The sequence below is a fragment of the Myotis daubentonii genome, chromosome 20, assembly GCF_963259705.1.
Source record: "Myotis daubentonii chromosome 20, mMyoDau2.1, whole genome shotgun sequence".
Taxonomy (NCBI): domain Eukaryota; kingdom Metazoa; phylum Chordata; class Mammalia; order Chiroptera; family Vespertilionidae; genus Myotis; species Myotis daubentonii.
The window spans coordinates 4,715,420-4,735,743 of NC_081859.1; the positions used below are offsets into that span (position 1 = coordinate 4,715,420).

General features: G+C 54.7%; 2 protein-coding genes across 8 annotated transcripts in view; both read right to left on the minus strand.

Annotated features, from left to right (window-relative positions):
• The window catches only part of B3GALNT2 (beta-1,3-N-acetylgalactosaminyltransferase 2), a 20,927-nt gene extending 8,229 nt beyond the window's left edge, over window positions 1-12,698 (minus strand). For 2 of the 5 annotated variants that reach the window (XM_059677544.1, XM_059677548.1), the window contains exons 1-9: window positions 12,364-12,695; window positions 7,860-8,007; window positions 6,477-6,577; window positions 5,449-5,642; window positions 4,396-4,491; window positions 2,954-3,064; window positions 2,313-2,391; window positions 1,567-1,750; window positions 235-360 (exon numbers count right to left, since the gene is read on the minus strand). In XM_059677544.1, coding sequence (XP_059533527.1) covers window positions 235-360; window positions 1,567-1,750; window positions 2,313-2,391; window positions 2,954-3,064; window positions 4,396-4,491; window positions 5,449-5,642; window positions 6,477-6,577; window positions 7,860-8,007; window positions 12,364-12,475 — 1,151 coding nt within the window. In that variant the 5' untranslated portion in view covers window positions 12,476-12,695. Of the gene's footprint in view, window positions 1-234; window positions 361-1,308; window positions 1,377-1,566; window positions 1,751-2,312; window positions 2,392-2,953; window positions 3,065-4,395; window positions 4,492-5,448; window positions 5,643-6,476; window positions 6,578-7,859; window positions 8,008-12,363 lie in introns of those variants that run through there. The other 3 variants (XM_059677549.1, XM_059677545.1, XM_059677547.1) reach the window with 3 other exon arrangements.
• Window positions 12,699-13,731: 1,033 nt separating this feature from the next.
• On the minus strand, window positions 13,732-20,191 carry GNG4 (G protein subunit gamma 4). 3 transcript variants are annotated; one of them, XM_059677324.1, is made up of 3 exons: window positions 19,819-20,191; window positions 17,859-17,975; window positions 13,732-14,366 (listed from the first exon to the last, which is right to left on the minus strand). In XM_059677324.1, the coding sequence occupies exons 2-3, from the start codon at window positions 17,943-17,945 to the stop codon at window positions 14,238-14,240; spliced, it is 216 nt and encodes a 71-aa protein (XP_059533307.1). In that variant the 5' UTR covers window positions 17,946-17,975; window positions 19,819-20,191; the 3' UTR covers window positions 13,732-14,237. The 3 variants fall into 3 exon arrangements, with proteins under 3 accessions (XP_059533307.1, XP_059533306.1, XP_059533305.1); XM_059677323.1 differs by having other exon boundaries at window positions 17,859-18,084; window positions 19,819-20,187; XM_059677322.1 differs by having other exon boundaries at window positions 17,859-18,087; window positions 19,819-20,187.
• Window positions 20,192-20,324: the final 133 nt, after the last annotated feature.

Below are 20,324 nucleotides of genomic sequence, written 5' to 3' on the forward strand. Positions count from 1 at the left end.
TACTTCGAGGGCGGGAGGGCAGAGCCAAGTCACTTTCTCGCCTTCGTTACATCTGCTGGAGGTTTTTCACTTTAAAGTTTGTCCTCTAGTCACAGATGAATAACACAGTAACCCAGGAGCCCGTAGGGACACTCCCTGTCTCAGCCACGGCTTCTTATGGAGAAGTCATTTCATCCTAAGGGAATGGCCGTAGCTCAGGCACACAGACGCCCTGGGCTCACAAGCTGAACTTACTTTCCCCACCAGACACTCGGGCCCTGCAGGGTCCTGTGGGCGATCCTGGTGAACACGGCTTCCAGGTCTATGTAGCAGTCGTCGTCCGTCTTCAGCAACAAATCAAAGCTGGTGGCTTCCACGGTCCTGGTGGCAAAAGGGGACGTAGGTCAGGGCGTCCACACGAGGAAACAGCAGCCGAGGCGTCGCACTGCTCCCATTTCACTAAAGCTCCCCCACGGCCGTGCACTTGTCCAGTTCCTGGGCCTCCACTCCCCCGGCACCCCTTCACATCCCTGCCTCGGCCCCACTGACAACGGGAAGGCCCGCTGGTGGCCTGGGCTACAGTCGCGGTCCCACTCCATCCTGGCATCCTCACACCACCTCCAGTCTTATCTGTATCTGCCCTCTGCCCACAGGACGACTCAGTTCCATTAGCTTGTCCTGGATCGGAAACATCCCTCCCATAAACTACCCTCAGGACCAGTCCCACACCCACAGATGCTGGACAATTTCCCACTGTGCCAGGCAGCAGAGAAGCAGGGCCAGACGGGGGCTCCCCAGGAAAACACACTCGCTGATGGAGTTTTGAAAGGAAAGACAAAGATGTGAGCACTCTGGCAGATTTGGTCTAGACCGCTGCGGCTAGAAGGTTCAGTCCTCCTCAGGGCAGGCAGAATCCAAGGGCTCAACAGCAAATGATGGGCCGCTGGAGGGACTAATGTTAACAACAGTATGTGTAACAGTTACTGTTATTGTTGCTATTATCATTATAAAGGTAGGAATGCCAACTAAGACCCCAGAAATACTGGAGGCTCGGGAAGTGATAAACATGAGACTCTGAGGGTTGTTGAATTTCATTTTATGTAAAAGTTTTGAAATTAGGGCAAGTCATTTTCAAACGGGTAGAGAATGGGAATATAATGTAGGTGTTCCGTTGGACAGAACTCAGCTGGTAACCTGGGTACAAGGGACTATACGAGGGGTAAGATTTAGGGAGACAGGTATGAAAATGGGCCACTTTCAAGCTCCCTGTTTTTCGTTTGACGTTGGCTTGAGACAACATGGAAGTGACTCGAGGAAGGACTGACTCACTTGCAATCAATCAGCTCTGCCTGCGTGTCCTGGACAGAGCACCATGGTTTGCGCTGCGGCGTGCGAGCCTGAGGGCGAAGCAGCAGCATTTACCAGCCACTCCTCACGGGAACCAGGACGCGACAGACCGGGGCCCAGTGTGCAGGGGCCGCGGGCTGGTTTGTTTCTTAAAAATCTCAGTGGTGTGATGGTTTGAGAAACTGTTTCTCCACCAAAGGACAGGAAAACAAACTGTAGCCACCGGCACTGACGACCCACCACTTATAGAAGTTGAGCAGCTTCGCGGGGACGTTCCGGTAGGTGTCGACGACGTCCACGAAGACAATATCGCCGTGGCGGCTGCTCTCCTCCTGCAGCAAGGCGTCCTCCTCGCGGAGGCTCCTCAGGTGGGCAGCGCGCCGTCCGGGGCGAGAGTGGAGGTTTTGTAAGAGGGCATCACCTTCTAGAAGGAAAAGCCGAGAGCTGGAGAAAATGCTGCCACATAGGGCCGGACCCGTGCCCTGCTGTGCCCTACACTCTGTGCCCGGGGCAATGGACAGGGGGCGGTGGTCGGGAGCGTGGACGCAGGGAAACGGACGCTCAGGGTGAATGGACGCGCCTGCGGGGGAGGGAAAGCAGCACCATTAGGCTGAGGGTGCGCACACGGACAAGTCCCTGCAGACGGTAATTTACGGGGTCGCATGGCTGCTCACTGCAGCCCTGTGTGTAACGGGAAGACGGAGCCAACCCCAGGCCGCATCACCGACCCCGAATGGCTAAGCTGTGGTGTCACACAGTGGGACGCAGTTCAAAAATCAGCCTGATCTTGCGTGTAAAGAGCAACGGCACTGAAAAATAATGCTGAGAAGAATACGTTGCTAATTGACAGATGCAATAAGATGCCATCAATATCAATTACAAAATGTTCTCATCAAAAGTACGTTTTACTTAAAGAGATGTAGGACCGCAGCAGACGGGAGAAAAGCATAAGGCGGTACTTTCCGACTTGCGACCGGCCCACTCACCCTGGATCGTGTAAATAAAGCCGCCGGCCACGCCCTCCACACCTTCCGCGAGCTCAGGAGGCCACGCACCCTCCCCGGCCTGGAAGACACGAGTGCAGCGCTCAGCGCCTCTTCATCAAATGACACCCCTCACGTGTGAACGCTGACTGCCAGGACCAGAGACCCGCGCAGCTCCCCGCCAGCTGCAGGGCGGGAGGCCTCACCACGGGTGACCACAGCGTCCTCCCTGCCACTCATCACACAGGAGCGGTCAGGCCTGCGCAGCGGACACAGCCTCACAATCAGATCTTTCTGAACAGCCTCCCACCCCCTCTCAGCAGGCAGCTCTCATTCACGGCTCCGGGCTCCCTCGCTCCCGGCTCCGGGCTCCCTCGCTCCCGGCTCCGGGCTCCCTCGCTCCCGGCTCCGGCTCCCTCGCTCCCGGCTCCGGGTGTGGGATGTGCGGGGTGTGGAGTGACAGAACCAGAGAACAGCGGAGTTTTTCATCTTCCCTCTGTGACTACACAACATTTTCTACGTATTCTAAACCACAGACTGGTTATTCCATGTTGTCTGGGCTGGTGTAAAAATAAACTTAAAACCACCTTCATGCATTAAAAATGCTGACGGACGTGTGACAACTGACCCCAGGACCGACTCACCGTCGTGACCCTGAGGACTCCGCCCCCGTCATTGACGGCCACGCTGTGGAGATCTGTGGACACCAGGCCGTGCAGGTCTTGGCTCTCCCATACGACTGTACCTTCAAAGCTCTTTTGTGAAAGAGAAAAAGCGAGGCATTTCTTTATGGTTGTCATTTAGGTTGTAAGGTTTTTTTCCCCTAGGAAACACCGGTTAACATTATTATCCCACAACGAGCACACAATTGTTAACGTTTTGGTGTATACCCTTGAGTCTGTTTCTCAAATACGCATCCAAAAGACAATTAACAAGAGGACATAGACCATCTTCAGCCACTGTTGTCATTCCTGCCCCAAGTCCAAAGCAGGTCCTCAGGCTCCTCCCACTGCCCAGCTGCTCCTCCCACACCCAGGGAACGTGCAGCAAAGTGGAGTGGCCAGTTCCTCAAGCATCTCCCACCCTCAGACATCTGGGCCCCACGAGTATCACCGTCAATCACGTGAGGCATGTTTTGGTGTCAAACTTTTGTGTTTTATTTAAAACAAGTTCCCAGAAATGAAATTACAGGGATCAGAAACAGACAGATTTTATATGGATTTTGGTACACAGTGCAAACTGCAAAATTCAAATGCAAATTATACTAATTTACGGGGTTGTTAGCAACTTATGAAAGTGCCAGTATGAGACACTGGTGAAAGAAAGTAAGCTTAAGGTAATTTGTTACATTAAAAACGATTCCTGTGCTTCGTGGATTTCTAGTAAAGTATATGAATCATATAGTCTTTTCTGGGCATTGCTTGGTCTTGCTTCTTTGCCATTTAGCTACCGAATTTTATATTTTTCTTATTAATCTGTATGAGCTTTTAACAGATAATCTTGTGTATATTTATATGCTGAAAATAATTTTCAGAATTGTTTGCCATTTCTTTTTTACTGAGTTCAAAGGTCCCTAAGTCTTACCTTGTTTACTCAGACAAGCTTTGCCTTCGTGATTATTACTATGAAAGTCTGAGTTTAGGAAGTTACTTCCTCTCCCCCAAGTTAGGTAAATTCTCCTAACTTCTCTCTGGTTTCCACCGTCAGTGCCGTGCCAGCTGGCCCGTTCTGCTAACATTCCCTGTTTATTTTTCTGTTGTCAAACTAACCTGTTTGGAATGCAAGGCCCTGACAGGTGGTCCCTGTATCGGATCTTTCTATGACTCCGTTACTGTCCTCTGTCATTCACACAGCCACGCGGCTCCCCGCTCCCCACCAGGACCACGGTGACAGGCCACGCTTTGCAGAGTGGCTCGGGGGCACGGCTTCCTCCCCAGAGTCTGCAGAGTTCGACTGCGCAGTCCGCCCGCTGTGGCCTCACCCCCAAGCACCTGGAGAGCTGTCCTGACCCACAGAATAGCGGTGCCTGCCCCCTGCCCAGCGTGCGAAGGCTGCGTGGGTGCTCCATCCCCCTCGCCCCCCATACCTCTGGTAAGACGAACTGCTCCACGGGCTTGTACCACAGTCTGTTCACCTGCACCCCACAGCTCGGGGGGCTAAAGCGAGCGACGAAGAGGGCCTCCTGCAAAGGGGGAGACAAGAAACACTTCCTGTTGGACACGGATACTCACAGATCTCACATGGAATCTGCATATCTGACGTGGCCAGCTAAGTCCTCAGTGGCCCCGCCTGGTTACCAGCACTGTCCCACTGTAGTTCAGGTCTGGGTTCTCTAGTCCGCATGGTTATAAGTAAAGGTAGCTAAGTTCTAAACTACTAAAAAGAGTCTTCATAACCTTAAAACGCCTCCCTGACATGAGAGGCATTAGGGGAAGTGTGAGGTATTGGTAAGACAACTTACTACGTTTAACCCCAAAGGATTTAGAACAAATGGAAGACCACAGATTTCTACACGGAACAAAGGACTCAGGAATCGCCCTCAAAAGGAACCTTCAGAGGAAAAACCAACATCAAAGAGCACGCTTCTGTCTGTCTTCTTGGCCCCTCCCAGTGTTTCAGACAAGAACACTTCCCTCTTCTCGTGCCTGTTCTTTCTTTTCTTTTTTTGGATATTTTTCCCATTGATTTTTAGACAGTGGAAGGGAGGGAGGGAGGGAGGAACGTGGATGTGAGAGAGGCACATCGATTGGTTGCCTCCCGCACGCCCAACCAGGCCCATGCATTGAGCCTGCAACCCAGGAACGTGCCCGACTGGGAATCAAAGCCTTGACCCTTCGGAGCGTGGACCGACACTAACCCCTGACCAACACCAGCCAGGCCTCCTGCCTATTCTTAGCTACCGACTAACCACCCAGGAATCGTCTGTAGCTCAGAGTTAAGGGCACTCTGAGTGGGCTGCGTGTTTCTTTCATGAACGCTGTTCTTGACAACGTGTGGGACTAGTTTTGCGCGACCCTGTGCGTTCCCCTCCGACATGCCCATGGGTGGGCGGGAGGGGAAGTCTCCGCCTCCAACACTCCGGGAGGAAGCGGCTGGCGCTTCTGAAAAGAACGGGGAACGCTGAGCGAGCAGCACACACCTCCTGCTCGGCCTGGTACAGCCTGACGGTGATGTTCCTCTGGAAGCCCACGTCGCTGGCGCCGCCCAGCACCCCGAGGCTGGTGATCACGATGGGGTGCAGCACACGGAAGCTCACGCTGACCACGCGGTCCTTGGAGAGGCCTGAGGGCGGGTCTTCGGGAAAAGTGAACGCCTCGATTTCCTGGTTCAGGACTGCGGAGGGACAGTGAGAAAGGAGCCTGACACCATCAGCTCATCGGAAGGGAGGAGGCCGCCTGACAGCAAAACCTAGGGAATTATTTGTCATGTGATTCTTTCCCAAATGGCAATGCTTTTAAATGCTTCAGAAATATGGCTGCTTTTAGGGAAAAAATTATTCTCAAATTTAAGAACAAAGTTTTCAGTTAGAAGTAAGTAAAATATGCATTGATCAGAGCTACTTTAGTAGGTTTTGCATGCACGTGTGTGCATGTGTATGTATAAACACCACGGGGAATATTAAGTTCAAAGGCATCTGTCGGGAGAGGTGGGGCAAACAGGGATATTGGAAACAATGCTGATTACAGCCATAAATAATGAATAAATTGAGGCTTGCTCTGCAAAATCCAAAAAACCTCCATCTCGGACAATTTAAAATAGGTGTCAGGGCAGGCAGTTTTCAGACAAAAATAACTGAAATGCGTTCCCCTCCCACTGAGGAGCCCTCGCTGCCGATCCTGGTGGAGCAGGCACAGCGCACGGCCCGCACGCCAGGCCCCTGGGTGCCGTGCCCGCCACACCGACACCCGCCCCGCCCCGCGACAATCCCCTGCTCTTCCCACTCCCCGCCCTGCCAATCCCCTGCTCTTCCCACTCCCTGCCGCCGTGTAATCAAGGTCAAAACAGCTTTCTTCAAATAATTTTTCGAGAAATGACTCGGTAGATTACATGAAGCATTAACATGGCTCCACTTTCTCCTGCTAAAAACAGACACTATCCTATTCCGTTCAGCGACTTGTCCTTAATGCCAGCCCCGGGGAGGCGCCCCGGCCGCGGAAGGAGGCTCACCCGGGTCCGAGATGTTGAGCAGCCGGCAGGAGTAGGGGTCCTCCCGGTCCTCCACGGGCACCTCGCAGCCCCGGGCGCCGATGATGAACTTGACCAGCACCCTGAGGGCGGGCGGCATGAACATGGTCACCGGGCCTCGCCCTGCGTGTGCACATTTCCTCCCCCTTTCAGAGCGTTGATGTGGAGGCACAGGACTGATCGGCGTGAACTCTAACTTCACGCCCCCAGCCCAGCAAACGAGGCAGAGAGCACATCCACAGGCACTGAGCACCATGTGGCTCCCGGCCAGCCACCCACCCCCACCCCGGCCCACCGGCCCCCCGGCCAGCCCCCCCCCCACCCCCCCCCCCCGCCCCGGCCCCCGGCCAGCCCTCCGCCCAGCCCCAGGGACAGTGAAGCCAGGGTGAGCGCACCCAACACCCAGCCCCGTGTCTTCTCCGCGTGCTCTCTCCCACCTCAGAGGGTGTTCCCGTGGCCCCAGGCTGGCCTTTCTACCAGAGGGTCCTCCTCTCCTCTCCTCAACCTTGCTTCACCCGTTACCTGTAACCATGGTTACCTGTAACCCCTGGCTCCATCCTCCCCTATACATTATAAATATGAAGACGTCCTGAGATCATTTCTATCTGCCTCCTGTCCCTCCTTGTCCACACTCTTTCTTTTACAGTGAAATTCTACACAGGAATGAACTACCATTGCAGCCTCTAGTTTGTCACTTCCTGCTCATTTATAAAATAGGAATTTTAGTTTCAATATCCACCACTTCCTCTGAAATGTCTGCTACCAACATAACTAACAACCTCATCGAGTTTTTCTGGTTTTTTTTTTTTTTTTAAATTATATAGGTCCATACTTTTCTTTTTTAAATATATTTTTATTGATTTCAGAGAGGAAGGGAGAGGGAGAGAGAGAGAGAAACATCAATGATATGAGAGAATCACTGATCAGCTGACTCCTGCACACCCACCACTGGGTATCAAGCCCGCAACCCGGGCATGTGCCCTTGACTGGAATCGAACCCTGGACCCTTCAGTCAGCAGGTTGACACAGCTATCTACTGAGCCAAACTGGCCAGGGCTCATCATTGAGTTTCTATCTCTCTCTTCCTCTCTGAAATCAATAAATATATATATATTTATAAAAGAATTGCTATTCTAAACCAAAGCAAAAAAATAAAAACAAAACAAACTAGGCACCTATAAGTAGTAGGTATGTTAACCAATGACTATATTCTCCCCAACTACCTTTTGGCTTAACACCCTGGTTAAATTGACTTTGGGGCTCAACGATACGGAGGAAAAGCGAAACACAATGCCATTTCTCCCGGAAAAGAGGCTGCACCTCTTATTCCCTAAGTCAGGCGGGTGCCAGCTCAGAAGAACCTACCGGTGGCCGAGCGCGGGGTGCTGGAGGGAATGTTTCAGCCAGGTGCTTCTGATCACACTTCGAAGCTCATGGTTACTGCGGGCAGACAACACGCCAACCACCACGTCATAGTGACTGTGTTTCCCCTGAGGAAACGGGGCCAATGGCTCTAGAAACAAGCAACCATCCATCAGAAACGCCACGTCTCAGTGACGACGTGTAATAAGGAACATAAAAACGTTATTACAAAATAAACATAAATATGTTTGTAGGAAATACAAGTAAGTACAAAGAAGAAATAAGTTCTAAAGCTCCTACAAGCCCGCTGTCCAGAGATAACCAACACTTTGGTGTCTTCCACACACAGTACGTGCTCATGCTCACGGGAATATATAAACTCTTTGAAACAAACGAGATGTTTATAACGCGCATCGGTGTGGAAAGACACCGTGGCATCATCTACAGCAGAGGGGGCAGGCAGAGTCCGTGAGGCCACCATCAGGATCCAGGCTTCATCACATCACATATAAAAGCTATTTAAGCCCTGGCCAGTGTGGCTCAGTGGATAGAGCGTCTGCCCGCAACCAAAGGGTCCGGGATTCAATTTCAGTCAAGGGCACGTTGCAGGCTCCTCCCAGGCCTGGGTCAGGGCTCGTGCAGGAGGCAACCCACCGATGTGTCTCTCTCACATCGATGTTTCTCTGTCTTTCCCTCTCTCTTCCACTCTCCCTAAAAAGCAATGGAAAAATATCCTCAGGTGAGGATTAAGAATAAAAGTTACTTAACTCCTTGAACCTCAGTTTCCCTAACTATGAATGGGCATAAGACTACCTCTCACGGAGCTGTAACTTAAATGAGAGAATGGGCACAGAGGTACTGGTGTGGTGCCAGGCAAAGAGTAAGCTCTGAACAGCAACTAACAACAGTGAGAATATGCTTTCACAGGTGGAGTCCTGCCTGAACATTTAGAGTGTAGGTTTGGGAGATGAAGCTGAGAAAGTGCCAGCACCTTATTAACACCAATAAATTCCACAGCCAGCAAACCTGTATCGCTTACTAATTTACTCTAAAGAATGAAGGTGGGGAAGCAACGTTTCTAGAAAAAAAAAAAAATCAAGTGACAAGCCATGTGCATGGCTCCTTTTTCACTGCCGTGAGGTCCACTGGGCGGGATTACATTGTTAAAACGTGTCCTTAGAAGGAAGACAGAAGGGAAAGATTACTGTCCCTGTTCCTGTCACCAGTTTCAAAGCTGGAGAGCGACGGCCTATAAATAGCTCTGGGAGGGATCCATTCCATCTCCTTCTCCAATGGTGGGACCTGATCCAGAGTGTCCAGAAATAAATGACCTTTGCTACAGTCAGTGCCATGTTTTTATATACCACAGGACCTAGGTATTCCATCAAAAGACAACAAAAACCTGTTGACCTTTTTGCCAAAGGGCCAGTTAAAACAATAAAAAGGAAATCTGGGGACAGACTTTTCTAATAAGATAATTGAAGGGCATGCCATTGTAACAATGATAGGAATACAGGAATATTTTTTAAATTTTAATTTAATTTTTTAAAGAGTTAGAAACATCGATGAGAGAGACATCGATCAGCTGCCTCCTGCATACCCCCTACTGGGGATGTGCCCGAAACCAAGATACATGCTCTTGTCTGGAATCGAACCTGGGACCCTTCAGTCTAAAGGCCGACGCTCTATCCACTGAGCCAAACCGGTTAGGGTGGAATACAGGAATAGGCATGTTTCCTAAAGGTCCTCCAATTCGAAATGGAATAGAGATACTTGTTATTTCACCCCACCATGAAGCTTGCGCTAAATCAAATTCTTCTTAGGTGACATCTATCGCAAGTAGGGAGAAATCTTGAAAATGGGGAAACCATACGAGTTCATCACAGATCTACAGAGAAGAACAATCATCACACACACTACCAGCATGCCCTCCCAAAACAGCTCTAGGAAAGGCATCCACCACCACGCGTCTACCATTCTCTCTAAAATTCAGGGAGTGCTGTCTGGCTGGCGTGGCTCAGTGGTTGCGCATCAACCTATGAACCAGGTCACGATTCTGAGTTTAGGGCACATGCCCAGGTTACAGGCTCCATTCCCAATGGGGGGTGTGCAGGAGGCAGCCGATCCATGATCTTCCCTCATCACTGATGTTTTTCTCTCTCTCCCTCTCCCTTCCTCTCTGAAATCAATAAAAATTTATATTTAAAAAAATAAAATTCAAGGAGTGTTTACTAGGAATCGGGCACTGTTCTGGCTGTTTTGCTAATTGAATCGTTAAAAAACAACCCTATGAGGTCATCATTTCATACATAAGAAAACAAGCACAGACAAGATGAGCTTAGAGGGGTTATTGGGGATGAACCAGCCCCAGGCAAACTGCAAAGCAAGCTCACGGTATGTCTTCGGCCTCTACTTGCCTCAAGTCTGTTTCATTTAGACAGACTGCGGGTACTCTGGGAGCAGGGACTCTGTATCCAGCAAAAGGCTAAGCATTTGTTGAATGGATATGCTTTTTTCCAAATACCTCTGGTGGTTCTCAACCTGTGGGTCGCGGCCCTTTGGGGATCGAACGACCCTTTCACAGGGGTCACCTAAGACCATCGGAAAACACATATATAACTACATACTGTTTTTGTGATTCATCACTATGCTTTCATGATGTTCAATGTGTAACAATGAAAATACATCCTGCCTATCAGATATTTACATGACAATTCATAACAACGTTACAATTCAGTAGCAACATTACAGTTACGAAGTAGCAACGAAAATAATTTAATGGTTGGGGGTCACCACAACATGAGGAACTGTATTAAAGGGTCGCGGGATTAGGAAGGTTGAGAACCACTGCCTTAGACATAGAAATCTTGTGGTCACATCATTTTTCTGAACTAACCTTTACAAAATTCCTCCTAATGCATCATCCCAAACCAATGTTATTTTTTAAAAATATTTTGCATTGATTTCAGAGAGGAAGGGGGAGAGAGAGAGAGAGAGAAACATCAATGATGAGAGGGAATCATTGATTGCCTGCCTCCTGCACGCCCCCACGCTGGGGATCAAGTCAGCAACAGGGCATGTGCCTTGACCAGGAATCGAACCGTGACCTCCTGGTTCATAGGTCAACACTCAACCACTGAGCCGCTCTGGCCGGGCTCAAGTACTAGGTGTACCGGTTAACAATGCGGATTTTTTTCAATTGATGGAGTTCCACATATGTTGATATAGATGCGATCTGATATGTATGCTATTTGGTTGTACTGCTCCTCCAGATGGCCACTTGTTCTGATCGATGGCGCACGCACTTTCTGAGCAGCCCTTCAAAAACGGACGAAGATGTGGAAAACTGGGTCTCTGAATGGTCTGCCTCAAAACCAGAAAAGTTCTATTGGGACGGTCTCCACAAATGACCTGAAAGATGGGGGAAATGTGTAGCTAGCGACAGACATGACTTTGAATAAAGAACTTCTGATGTTTGTTTCCTCTTTAAATTATCGTGTTTTCTTTGATTAACTATTGACCGGTTAATAATGCGAATTAACCATTCACCGGTTAAAAATGCTGATTAATTATTAACCGGTTAATAATGTGGATGAACAATTATAAGTTCAGAACTGCAAACAGTCCATCCTAATGTTTAAAACTTTGGGAGAAGCGAACAGCTGTTTGGGGGGGAAATGGTAAAAAAAAAAATTTTTTTAATTCCCCACGTAGTTAAAACACAAGCAAACAAAAAAGCAGGAGGATTACCTAATCTGTGAAAGAGCCTTCGGGGTGTCTTAAAGGTCCTACCTAGGGTGAGCCCTTAGGAAAGAATACAAGCAGGGACACCTACGTGGCGCTCAGGGCGGCGGGACCCGTCCACGCGCACACAATGCAACGGGCACCTGCCCGGGGCAACGCGCTGGTGGAGGAGGCTGGGACCTGCCGGGAGGGAGGGGGGGGTGAGGCGGCCGCGGCCGAGGTCCGGGGTCCCGGCGAAGCTGTCGTCCCACATGCGTGTCATTAGCAAGGAGTTCGCCAGCCGGACTCGCAGGTGCCGCTCCGCCCGGCGCCCGTCTCCCGCTCGCGTCCACCCGTGTTTCCCGGCTGAGATCACCAAGTCTGCAAAGGCCACGAGCTCCGTCCGCTCCTGCGGCGCCGCCATCCCCAAAAGCAAGGCCCGGCCCCTCGGACCCCCGCGCAGACACTCCCCGCGGCACCAAGAGCTCAGTCTGGACCCGACGAGACCGAAGAAAGGGACCCGCTGGCGTCGAAAGGGCACGCGGGGCTCCGCGCCAGGCAGGCGGGCGGCTCGGCCCGGCCTGGGGCGGCCGCAGGACTCGGATCGGAACCGGGGCCAGGAAGGAAAGCGGGGGGGAGGGGGGGGTGACAGCCGCCGGACGCGCGCAGACAAGAGCGCCCCCAAGTTTCCCCGACTTCACCGCCCGCGGATGAAAAGGCCCCCGGTGCGGCCCGTCCCCCAACCCACCCCACCCCCGGCGGCCCGGCCCGGCCCGGCCCTCACCTGCTGGGGACTCGGCGGAGGCGCGCGCGGGCGGCGGGGAGCGCAGCCGCAGCCAGAGGTGCAGCGCCGCCCCGAGCACGCACGGGCCCAGCAGCACCAGCCAGTTTCGCATTGGCCGCCCCCGCCAGCCCCACCTCGCGCCCCCGTCGCGCGCCGGGCCCTCCCGCGTCCCGGCGGAGGGCAGGGAATCTGCCGAGGGGATGGCCGACGCCCGTGCGACGGCTCCAGGCGCTCCCGCCGCCGTCCAGGTGCCTCGCGGTTTCCGGCCGCGCGCCTGGGATCCTCAGATGCGGGCGGCGGCGGCCGCTGGGCGGCCGGAGCCCCGCCCCTCGCCGGGACTCTCCACGCCCCTCACCCGGCCCCGCCTCCTTCGCTCTCGCTGGCCCCGCCCCTTTACTTGTGTCACGTCTCGCGCCCCGCCAGCCTGCTGGGAGTTGGAGTCCTGCTCCCGGCCCAGGCGGGCGGCGCACCAGTGGTCCGGAGGCCCAGAAACTACATTTCCCAGAAACCCACGCTCTCGCTTGTGTCACTCGGCGGGCGCGGAGGCGACGCATGAGGTCCTACACTGAGCATGCGCATTCCCCCCTTCTTGGCCACCCCGCCTCCCTCCAAGGCTTTGGAGGAGGGGATGCCGAGGAGCTCCCCCGCTCGGAGGTTGGGGTCCCCCCACCCCCTTGCTGCGGAGGTAGCTCCGCCCTGGCGAAGGCCTAAGGAGCTAGAAGAGTCCGCAGTTTACAGTCGCGCAGACGTTGGCAGCTCTACGAAGCCGGGGTCCTGCGGGCCCCCCACGCGGCCCGACACCGCGAGTCTGCCGTGAACCCTAGTCAGTGTCAGTCGGGGTGCAGCGCTGACCGGCCCCGCCGGCCCAGGACCCTCAGGCCCCTTCAGAGGCCTGGGAGGGCGCCGAGAACCCCCGAGGGGCACCGCGTCAAAGCAGCCGTTTGCCTCGGTGTCTACGGGCTGGGCGGTGTCATCGCTGAGCCAGCTGGAGCCGTGGGTGGGGCCCCTTACCCAGAGGTGCTGTTTGCTAATTGGGGTTTGTGGCAGCCCCCCCCCTCCCATCCATTCCTGAGGGTCCGAGGCAGGAGGAGTGGGGAGGATGCCACCTGCCTCGGTTCCAGGGAATCCCAATGGGAACCGGATGGGATGTCAGGCTCTGACCAGTGGGATTCCCGCTGTTTTCCCAAAAGACATGAATTCCACAGCCTGGCATCTCCCACCCCTTCCCGGGCCACTGTCTGCGCTAGGCCCACGCAGCCTTGGATCGCCAGCACCGCCCACTTCAGGATGTGTCAGATACACTCTCATGTGCCCAGGAGTCAAGGCTTAGCCACGCGCCACAAAGACAGAAAAATAACCATAGGATCCTTTACTGCTGACCACCAAGCCCACTTTTTATTGACATATAACACGGGTACAGGAAAGTGCACGAATGCAACGTGCACAGCTGGAAGGATTTTCACAACCTGGCCAGTCTGTGCTAGGAAAGGGGTGCACCGCGGAGGGGATGTGGGCAGCCACAGGGGCGGGGACACTGCATCCCACTCAATGGACTTGCAAGGGGTGATTCCGTCCTGCGGGAAGGGGGGTCAGATACTGGACAAACTGGGAACACAATGACAGCTGCCCGCCACAGGCACGCCCCATGCCTTCCTCTCTGACATAAACAAAAATGTGTTTTAAGGAAATAACATGAAAACGGAAAGAAAAGTGGAATCGTTACAATCATGAAACACAAGGGACAGATGAGACCGGCCCCCCTGAGGGGTGGCTGAGCAGGGACGGGCAGGGCGGGGAGGGGGCTCCCTAAAGCTACGGGCATGCGGGTTCCCGCGGGGCGGTCCGGAAAAGGAGGTGCTGCATGGCCAAGGGCGTCAGAGGATGGTGCAGAAGAACTTCTTCTCCCGGAACGGGTTTTCCGACGCCGGCACGGGGATGATGAGCGGGTCCTCCCGGACGTGGGCCTCGCAGTAGGCCAGCAGGTCCGCAGCGGCCTGGGACACCTGCGGGGACACGGCACGGGCGGGCGCAGGGTGAGGGGCCAGTTCCCAGCGTGCGTGTGGAGAGTGGGCCCGCCGAGGACAGGACGGGCTGTGTGCACAGCCAGCGGCGAAGCCATGCTCGGCCTGGGGAGAGGCTGGGTGCAAACCCGAGGAGACGGGTGGACATCTGCCTCCCGCGAGAGAGATGCTGCTCCAATCCCACCACCGGGCAGAACAGAACAGGAGGCAGCAGGAGGGTCCCGGCCTCCCCTGTTTTTAAATATATTTTGATTTCAGAGGAAAGGAGAGGGAGAGAAACAAATGATGAGAGGGAATCACTGATCGGCTGCCTCCGATCAGTTAGAGCAAGCATGTCAAACTCTTGGCCGGCGAGAGGGAGAGAGAGAGAGAGAGAAACATCAATGAGAGAGAATCATTGATCGGCTGCCTCCCGCACGCCCCCCACGGCGGATGGAGCCCACAACCAGGGCACGTGCCCTGACCAGGAATTGAACCGTGACCTCCTGGTTCATAGGTCAACGCTCAACCACTGAGCCATGCCGGCTGGGCTCAGATACTACTAAACTCCTGAAAAATATTTTAGTGTGAAGAAGAAAATTTTTCGTGTGCCTCGGTTTATGGGTCACCAGCACCCTCCCCTGGTCTGAAGCTGACTTGCTACATTATAATTGTTCCTTCCGGGCCCTGGATCAGTTTACTAGTTCAGATGCCTGTGAGTATCTATGTAGATCAGCGGTTCTCAACCTGTGGGTCGAGACCCCTTTGGGGGTCGAACGACCCTTTCACAGGGGTCGCCTAAGACCATGGGAAAACACATAGATAATTACATATTGTTTTTGTGAGATTCATCACTATGCTTTAATGATTTTCAATTTGTAACAATGACATTGGGGGTCACCACAACATGAGGAACTGTATTAAAGGGTCGTGGCATTAGGAAGGTTGAGAACCACTGATGTAGACAGATCTGACTCATTTAATTTCCCAAGAGCAGCCACCTGGGGGCACTGCGCCAGGCCGGAAGCACGGGAGGTGGGGGCTCAGAAATGGGGCTTTCTCGGGACAGCGGTGGAGGATGGCGCTGGGCCATGTTCTGTCTCACATCCGTGTATCTGCGTCCCTCGCAGCCCCGTGTCTGCAACACCCTAACAACCTTCCTACCAGTGCCTGGCCCTGCTGGTCTGGGGGGTCTCATCCAGGGGTGCTTCTGTCACCTCCAAAGGTGGTGCTGCCCTTGATGCCACAGTTTCTCTTCCAAGAAAACCAAGTGTCCTTAGATCACCTCCCGTTCTTGTTGTGGGATCATGGGTGCGTTTGCTTGGCCACACTCCTCTGGGTGAGAGTGGAGTCCTGTGTAACAGGAACCAAGACCTGAGGAGGTCACGGGTGACCAGTTGATTGATTGATTGATTGATTTCAGAGAGGAAGGGAGAGGGAGAGAGAGAAACATCAATGATGAGAGAGAATCATGGATCGGCTGCCTCCTGCACGCCCCACACTGGGGATCGAGCCCACAACCGGCCATGTGCCCTGACCGGGAATCAAACCTGAGACCCTTCAGTCCGCAGGCTGATGCTCTATCCACTGAGCCAAACCGGCTAGGGCACAAGTGCCCAGTTTAAAAGACACGAACGGGGGCGGGGCTGGGAGCGGCAGAGGCCACAGGCCTGGGGGGAGGGGGGCGTAGGGACGGGGGGTGGGTGGGGGGGTGGGGGCGGGTTCCCTGTTCATGCCAATCCGCTGCCCCCAGAACGTGTTCCTTATGATCCAGCGCCACAAGACCTCCACCTTCACGGACGCCAAGGAGTCGAGCACCGTGTTGGAGCTAAACACATCGAGGGCATTCGCAGCGTCTGTGCAAGGATGACCAACTTCTGGGTGAGAGCAGGACACTGGGCGAGTGTGGCTTCACCAGGCGAACAGCGAGGCCACGGCCCCAGCCGCTGTGGGGGCACCTTCCTCTGCGCATGGAGCCCTTCTCCAGCCTCCAGAGCTGACACAGGAAGCAGTGCCAGCAACAAGCCGCGCAGTGAGAGGGCCTGGGGCCGCTCCTCCCGGTGCCCCATCCCCGCCCCCCCCCCAATAAAAGAGATGTGGGTGTCTGCCTGGTTGCTGCCTCTTTATGCGCACCCTCTCCTGACTCCGGGCATCATCCTCGCATCATCCTCACGGGGTGGGGCTTGCTCCTTCCAAGACTCCTCCCAGCCTCCCCTCTGGCTGCCAGGCTGGCCTGCTGGACCACAGGCTCTCAGTGCTCATCAATCCACCGGCAGCCCAGCCTGCCCCTCAGAGGCCGTGGGAGAGAACCGGGAGAACCCAGAGCCCCAGGCTAGTCCTTTCAGCCGGCTCCTGCCTCGGGGCGAGAGGTGTGAGGCTTTGTTCATTCCCCATCAATAGTCCTCTTTGCCGCTTCCCCTCCACCTCCACCTCCGCACACTGGCTTCCGGGCACCTGCCTCTTTCCTGCTCAGAGACCAGAAGCAAAAGTGTAAGCCAGAACCAGCATGTGGTCCACAGCTGTCTATGTGAACCCTGTAGTCAGTCACTAGAAGGGGCAGCTCTCCTCCCTGCCCTTCTCCACCCTCTAATAAACAGTCTGTAGACTCAAAAAAAAAAAAGAAAGAAAAATAAAAGAAACGAACCGGCAGCTTGGGAACCACGGTGGGACTTTACCATTACATTTCAGAGGAAAAGAGGTGATTAAAACAGACCAAGTTAGCACATAACCCCCGTGGCTGCACTGTAATTACAAGCTTCGATGATGGGAGAAAATGTTGCAATTGCTATAGTCACATTCCAGGACAAGGGGATGGCATAATTACTATTCTGGCCGTGACAGCCCTGCATTCGCATCCGCATCCGCTCAGAGCGCCTCACACCTATTGCTCAGCAATCCCGTCTCTCTAACAATAGGACTTGGGATCCATTACAAGCGTCTTTGATGTCTCTGCCGCCTCCGTCTGCCACCCCCGAGAACACAAAACAGGATTATAGTGGAGAGCACAGCCCAGTGGCAGCCCCCACGGCGACGGTGTCTTTGACAAGGTCAAACTCAGCGTTCACTCTGCGTGGCCGGCGAGGCTCAGTGGTTGAGCATCGACCTGTGAACCAGGAGGCCACGGTTCGATTCCCGGCCAGGGCACACACCCGGGTTGCGGGCTCGATCCCTAGTGGGGGGAGTGCAGGAGGCCCCCAACCAATGATTCTCTCATCATTGATGTTTCTCTCTCTCTCCCTCTCACCAGCTGCAAGTTTGACATACTTGCTCTAACCACCCTGCAACCAGCTAGGGCTCCATGCTGAACTCTTTCTTGCTTATTGGCACGACAATGGAGCTAAATAGAACCCTGAGGACCCAGCGTATACCTGGAGACCCCGCACACCGGGCGTCACGTGACTCCTGCCCCCTGACCGCGGTGGACACAGAGGCAATGCTGAAGCAAACTGCAGGCGGGTGTGGGCCAAGGGCAGGGGCGTGGGGGGCGTTGCTCACCTTCACCCGGTCCATGCAGGCTTCCATCTTGAGCTGCTCCACGGCCTTGCGGGCCTGCGAGATGCTGGCGGTGCTGCTGCTGGACATGCCCTCGTTCCTCCCGCGGCCCTGGAGGCCCTGGAACGGCCGGGAGAGGGGGCAGAGGGCACAGGCGCGGCTTCCCAAGGGCGAGGCGGGGCCTGCGCAGCGCCCGTCCTGTCCCGTCCCGTCCGCCACCTGCCGCTGGCTGCTGTGGGAAGGATATTCTGATATTTTGGTGCATTAAAGAAGCTAACTTTCCGTTTCTGGTTCACAAGCAGCGACCAAATAATCGCTCTCCCCGAGTGGTTCGTCTCTTCCTGCCTGCGTGTGTCCAGAGTGAATAAAATGCCCGAGAGACAGGGAAATCCACAGGACTGGCCAGGAGCTCCGCTCAGAAAGGTGCGGGGAGAGCAAACGGGGGATTTCCGAAAGACGCCGCTTCAAAGTCCCGAGATGAGAACGGGCAATGGACGGACACGCGTGCACTGGAGGCATTCTCCCCTCCCAAGTAGAACAGCGAGACAGGTATAAAAAAAAAAAAGGTGACAGTGAGACGCGGCTATAAATAAATGAGATGATGTGTCTTTTGCACGTCAATCTTTTCTCAGCCATTTGGCCACCTTCCTCATAAGGTGTAGTTGTGTGTGTGTGTGTGTGTGTGTGTGTGTGTGCGTGTGCGTGTGCGTGTGTGTGAGGCATTTCCCGCAATCACTCCTAAAGACCCACCCGGTCCCCTTGCAAGGAGGCTGAGGGTCTGAGCCGCAAACAGGAAGGCCATTGTCCTAAACGGTCATTTCAGCCTCATGACCCCTCAGCCAGGCTACTCCTTAAACAAGCAACGCATGGGGTGCCCCGTGTATTTCCACCGGACCTGACTATAGACTAAGTGCTGTGTCTACCTCTTCTCACCATGGAGAGTGAGCCAACACACACTTTGGCAATAATCCACAATTCACAGGGACAGGGTTTGGTTTCTTAGGACTGAAAGGGCCTTTTTAAAAAATATATATTTTTATTGATTTCACAGCAGAAGGGAGAGAGACAGAAACATCAATGATGAGAGAGAATCATGGATCGGCTGCCTCCTGCACGCCCCGCAGTGGGGATGGAGCCCGCAACCCGGGACCAGAAATGAGCCGTGACCGCCTGGTTGATAGGTCGAGGCTTAACCACTGAGCCACGTGGGCCAGGCTGCGACCAGCCTCTGACAGTCCTGGGCGGAACAAGCCAGCAGAACCCACCAACCATGTTACCATTTGGTCAAACTTGGACATGTTGGGACGTCCTATACCAGTGATGGCAAACCTCTGACACGCGAACTCATTTTTTTGGTTGATTTTTCTTTGTTAAATGGTATTTAAATATATAAAATAAATATCAAAAATATGTCTTTGTTTTACTATGGTTGCAAATATCAAAAAATTTCTATATGTGACAGGGCACCAGAGTTAAGTTAGGGTTTTTCAAAATGCTGACATGCCGAGCTCAAAAGGTTCGCCATCACTGTCCTATATCTTAGTCCAAGGTGCACACGACAAGCAAGTCCTCCTCAATGCAGACCCTTCTCCAGCGGCACCCCTGCCCTCCTCGCCACCCCTCCGCCCTGTTATTTCTAAGGAGAATCAGACCCGCGCTCCCCAAAGCCCTCAGGCGAGCGCCCGCATTTCAGCACCAGCATCGGGGACAGACGCCATAGGGAGGGGGGCAACCCTCGCCTTGTCGCCCCTGGAACCGCTTGGAGGCCAGTGTCCCAGGGGATGGGAAGCAACGGAACCCCGGCTGGGCTCCCCAAAGCATTTCCCCCACTAACATGGCCAACGGGCCGCCCCCCTGTCCGGGGAGGTCCTGGGCGTGGGGCCAGGGGCGACCCCCAGGAGGGCAGCGCCCGCCCCGACCCACAAGGACACGGGTCCCCGGGAGCCTCGCAGTCCGTACGCACCTGCGCTGGGCGGAGGGTCCGGGTTCGAGCAGCCGCGCACCTGTGCCGGCCGCGGGGTCGGGACCAGTTCTTCACGCAAAGCTCCGTGGGCACCGGATCCGGGACGTTCCGCCCTCGAGCGCGGAGCCCAGGTGTCGCCCGTCCGCACAGCCCCGCCTCCGCTCACGCGCGGGCTTTGTCTCCCGCACGGCGCGCGCGGGGGGCGTGGGGAGCCTTGCCGCGCGGCATCGTCCCCCGTGGGCGCGGGGCGGGAGCCCGTCAGCAGCGCCGGCCCGAAAGGGCGCCCGGTGCCTCTGGCTCAGCCCGGCCCAGCCCCGCGTCTTGCCCCGCAGGGGTCGCGCCAGCTCCGCAGCGGGTCTCCGGGCGCCTGGAGGGGCAGGGCAATCCCGCCTGCCGCCGTCACCGGTGCGTCACGGGGGCTCCCTCCCCAGGCTTCCCGCGCAGGGGCTCCGCCCCGCCTCCCAGCCCCACCCACGGCCCCGCCCAGCCCCTGCGCTGGTATCTCC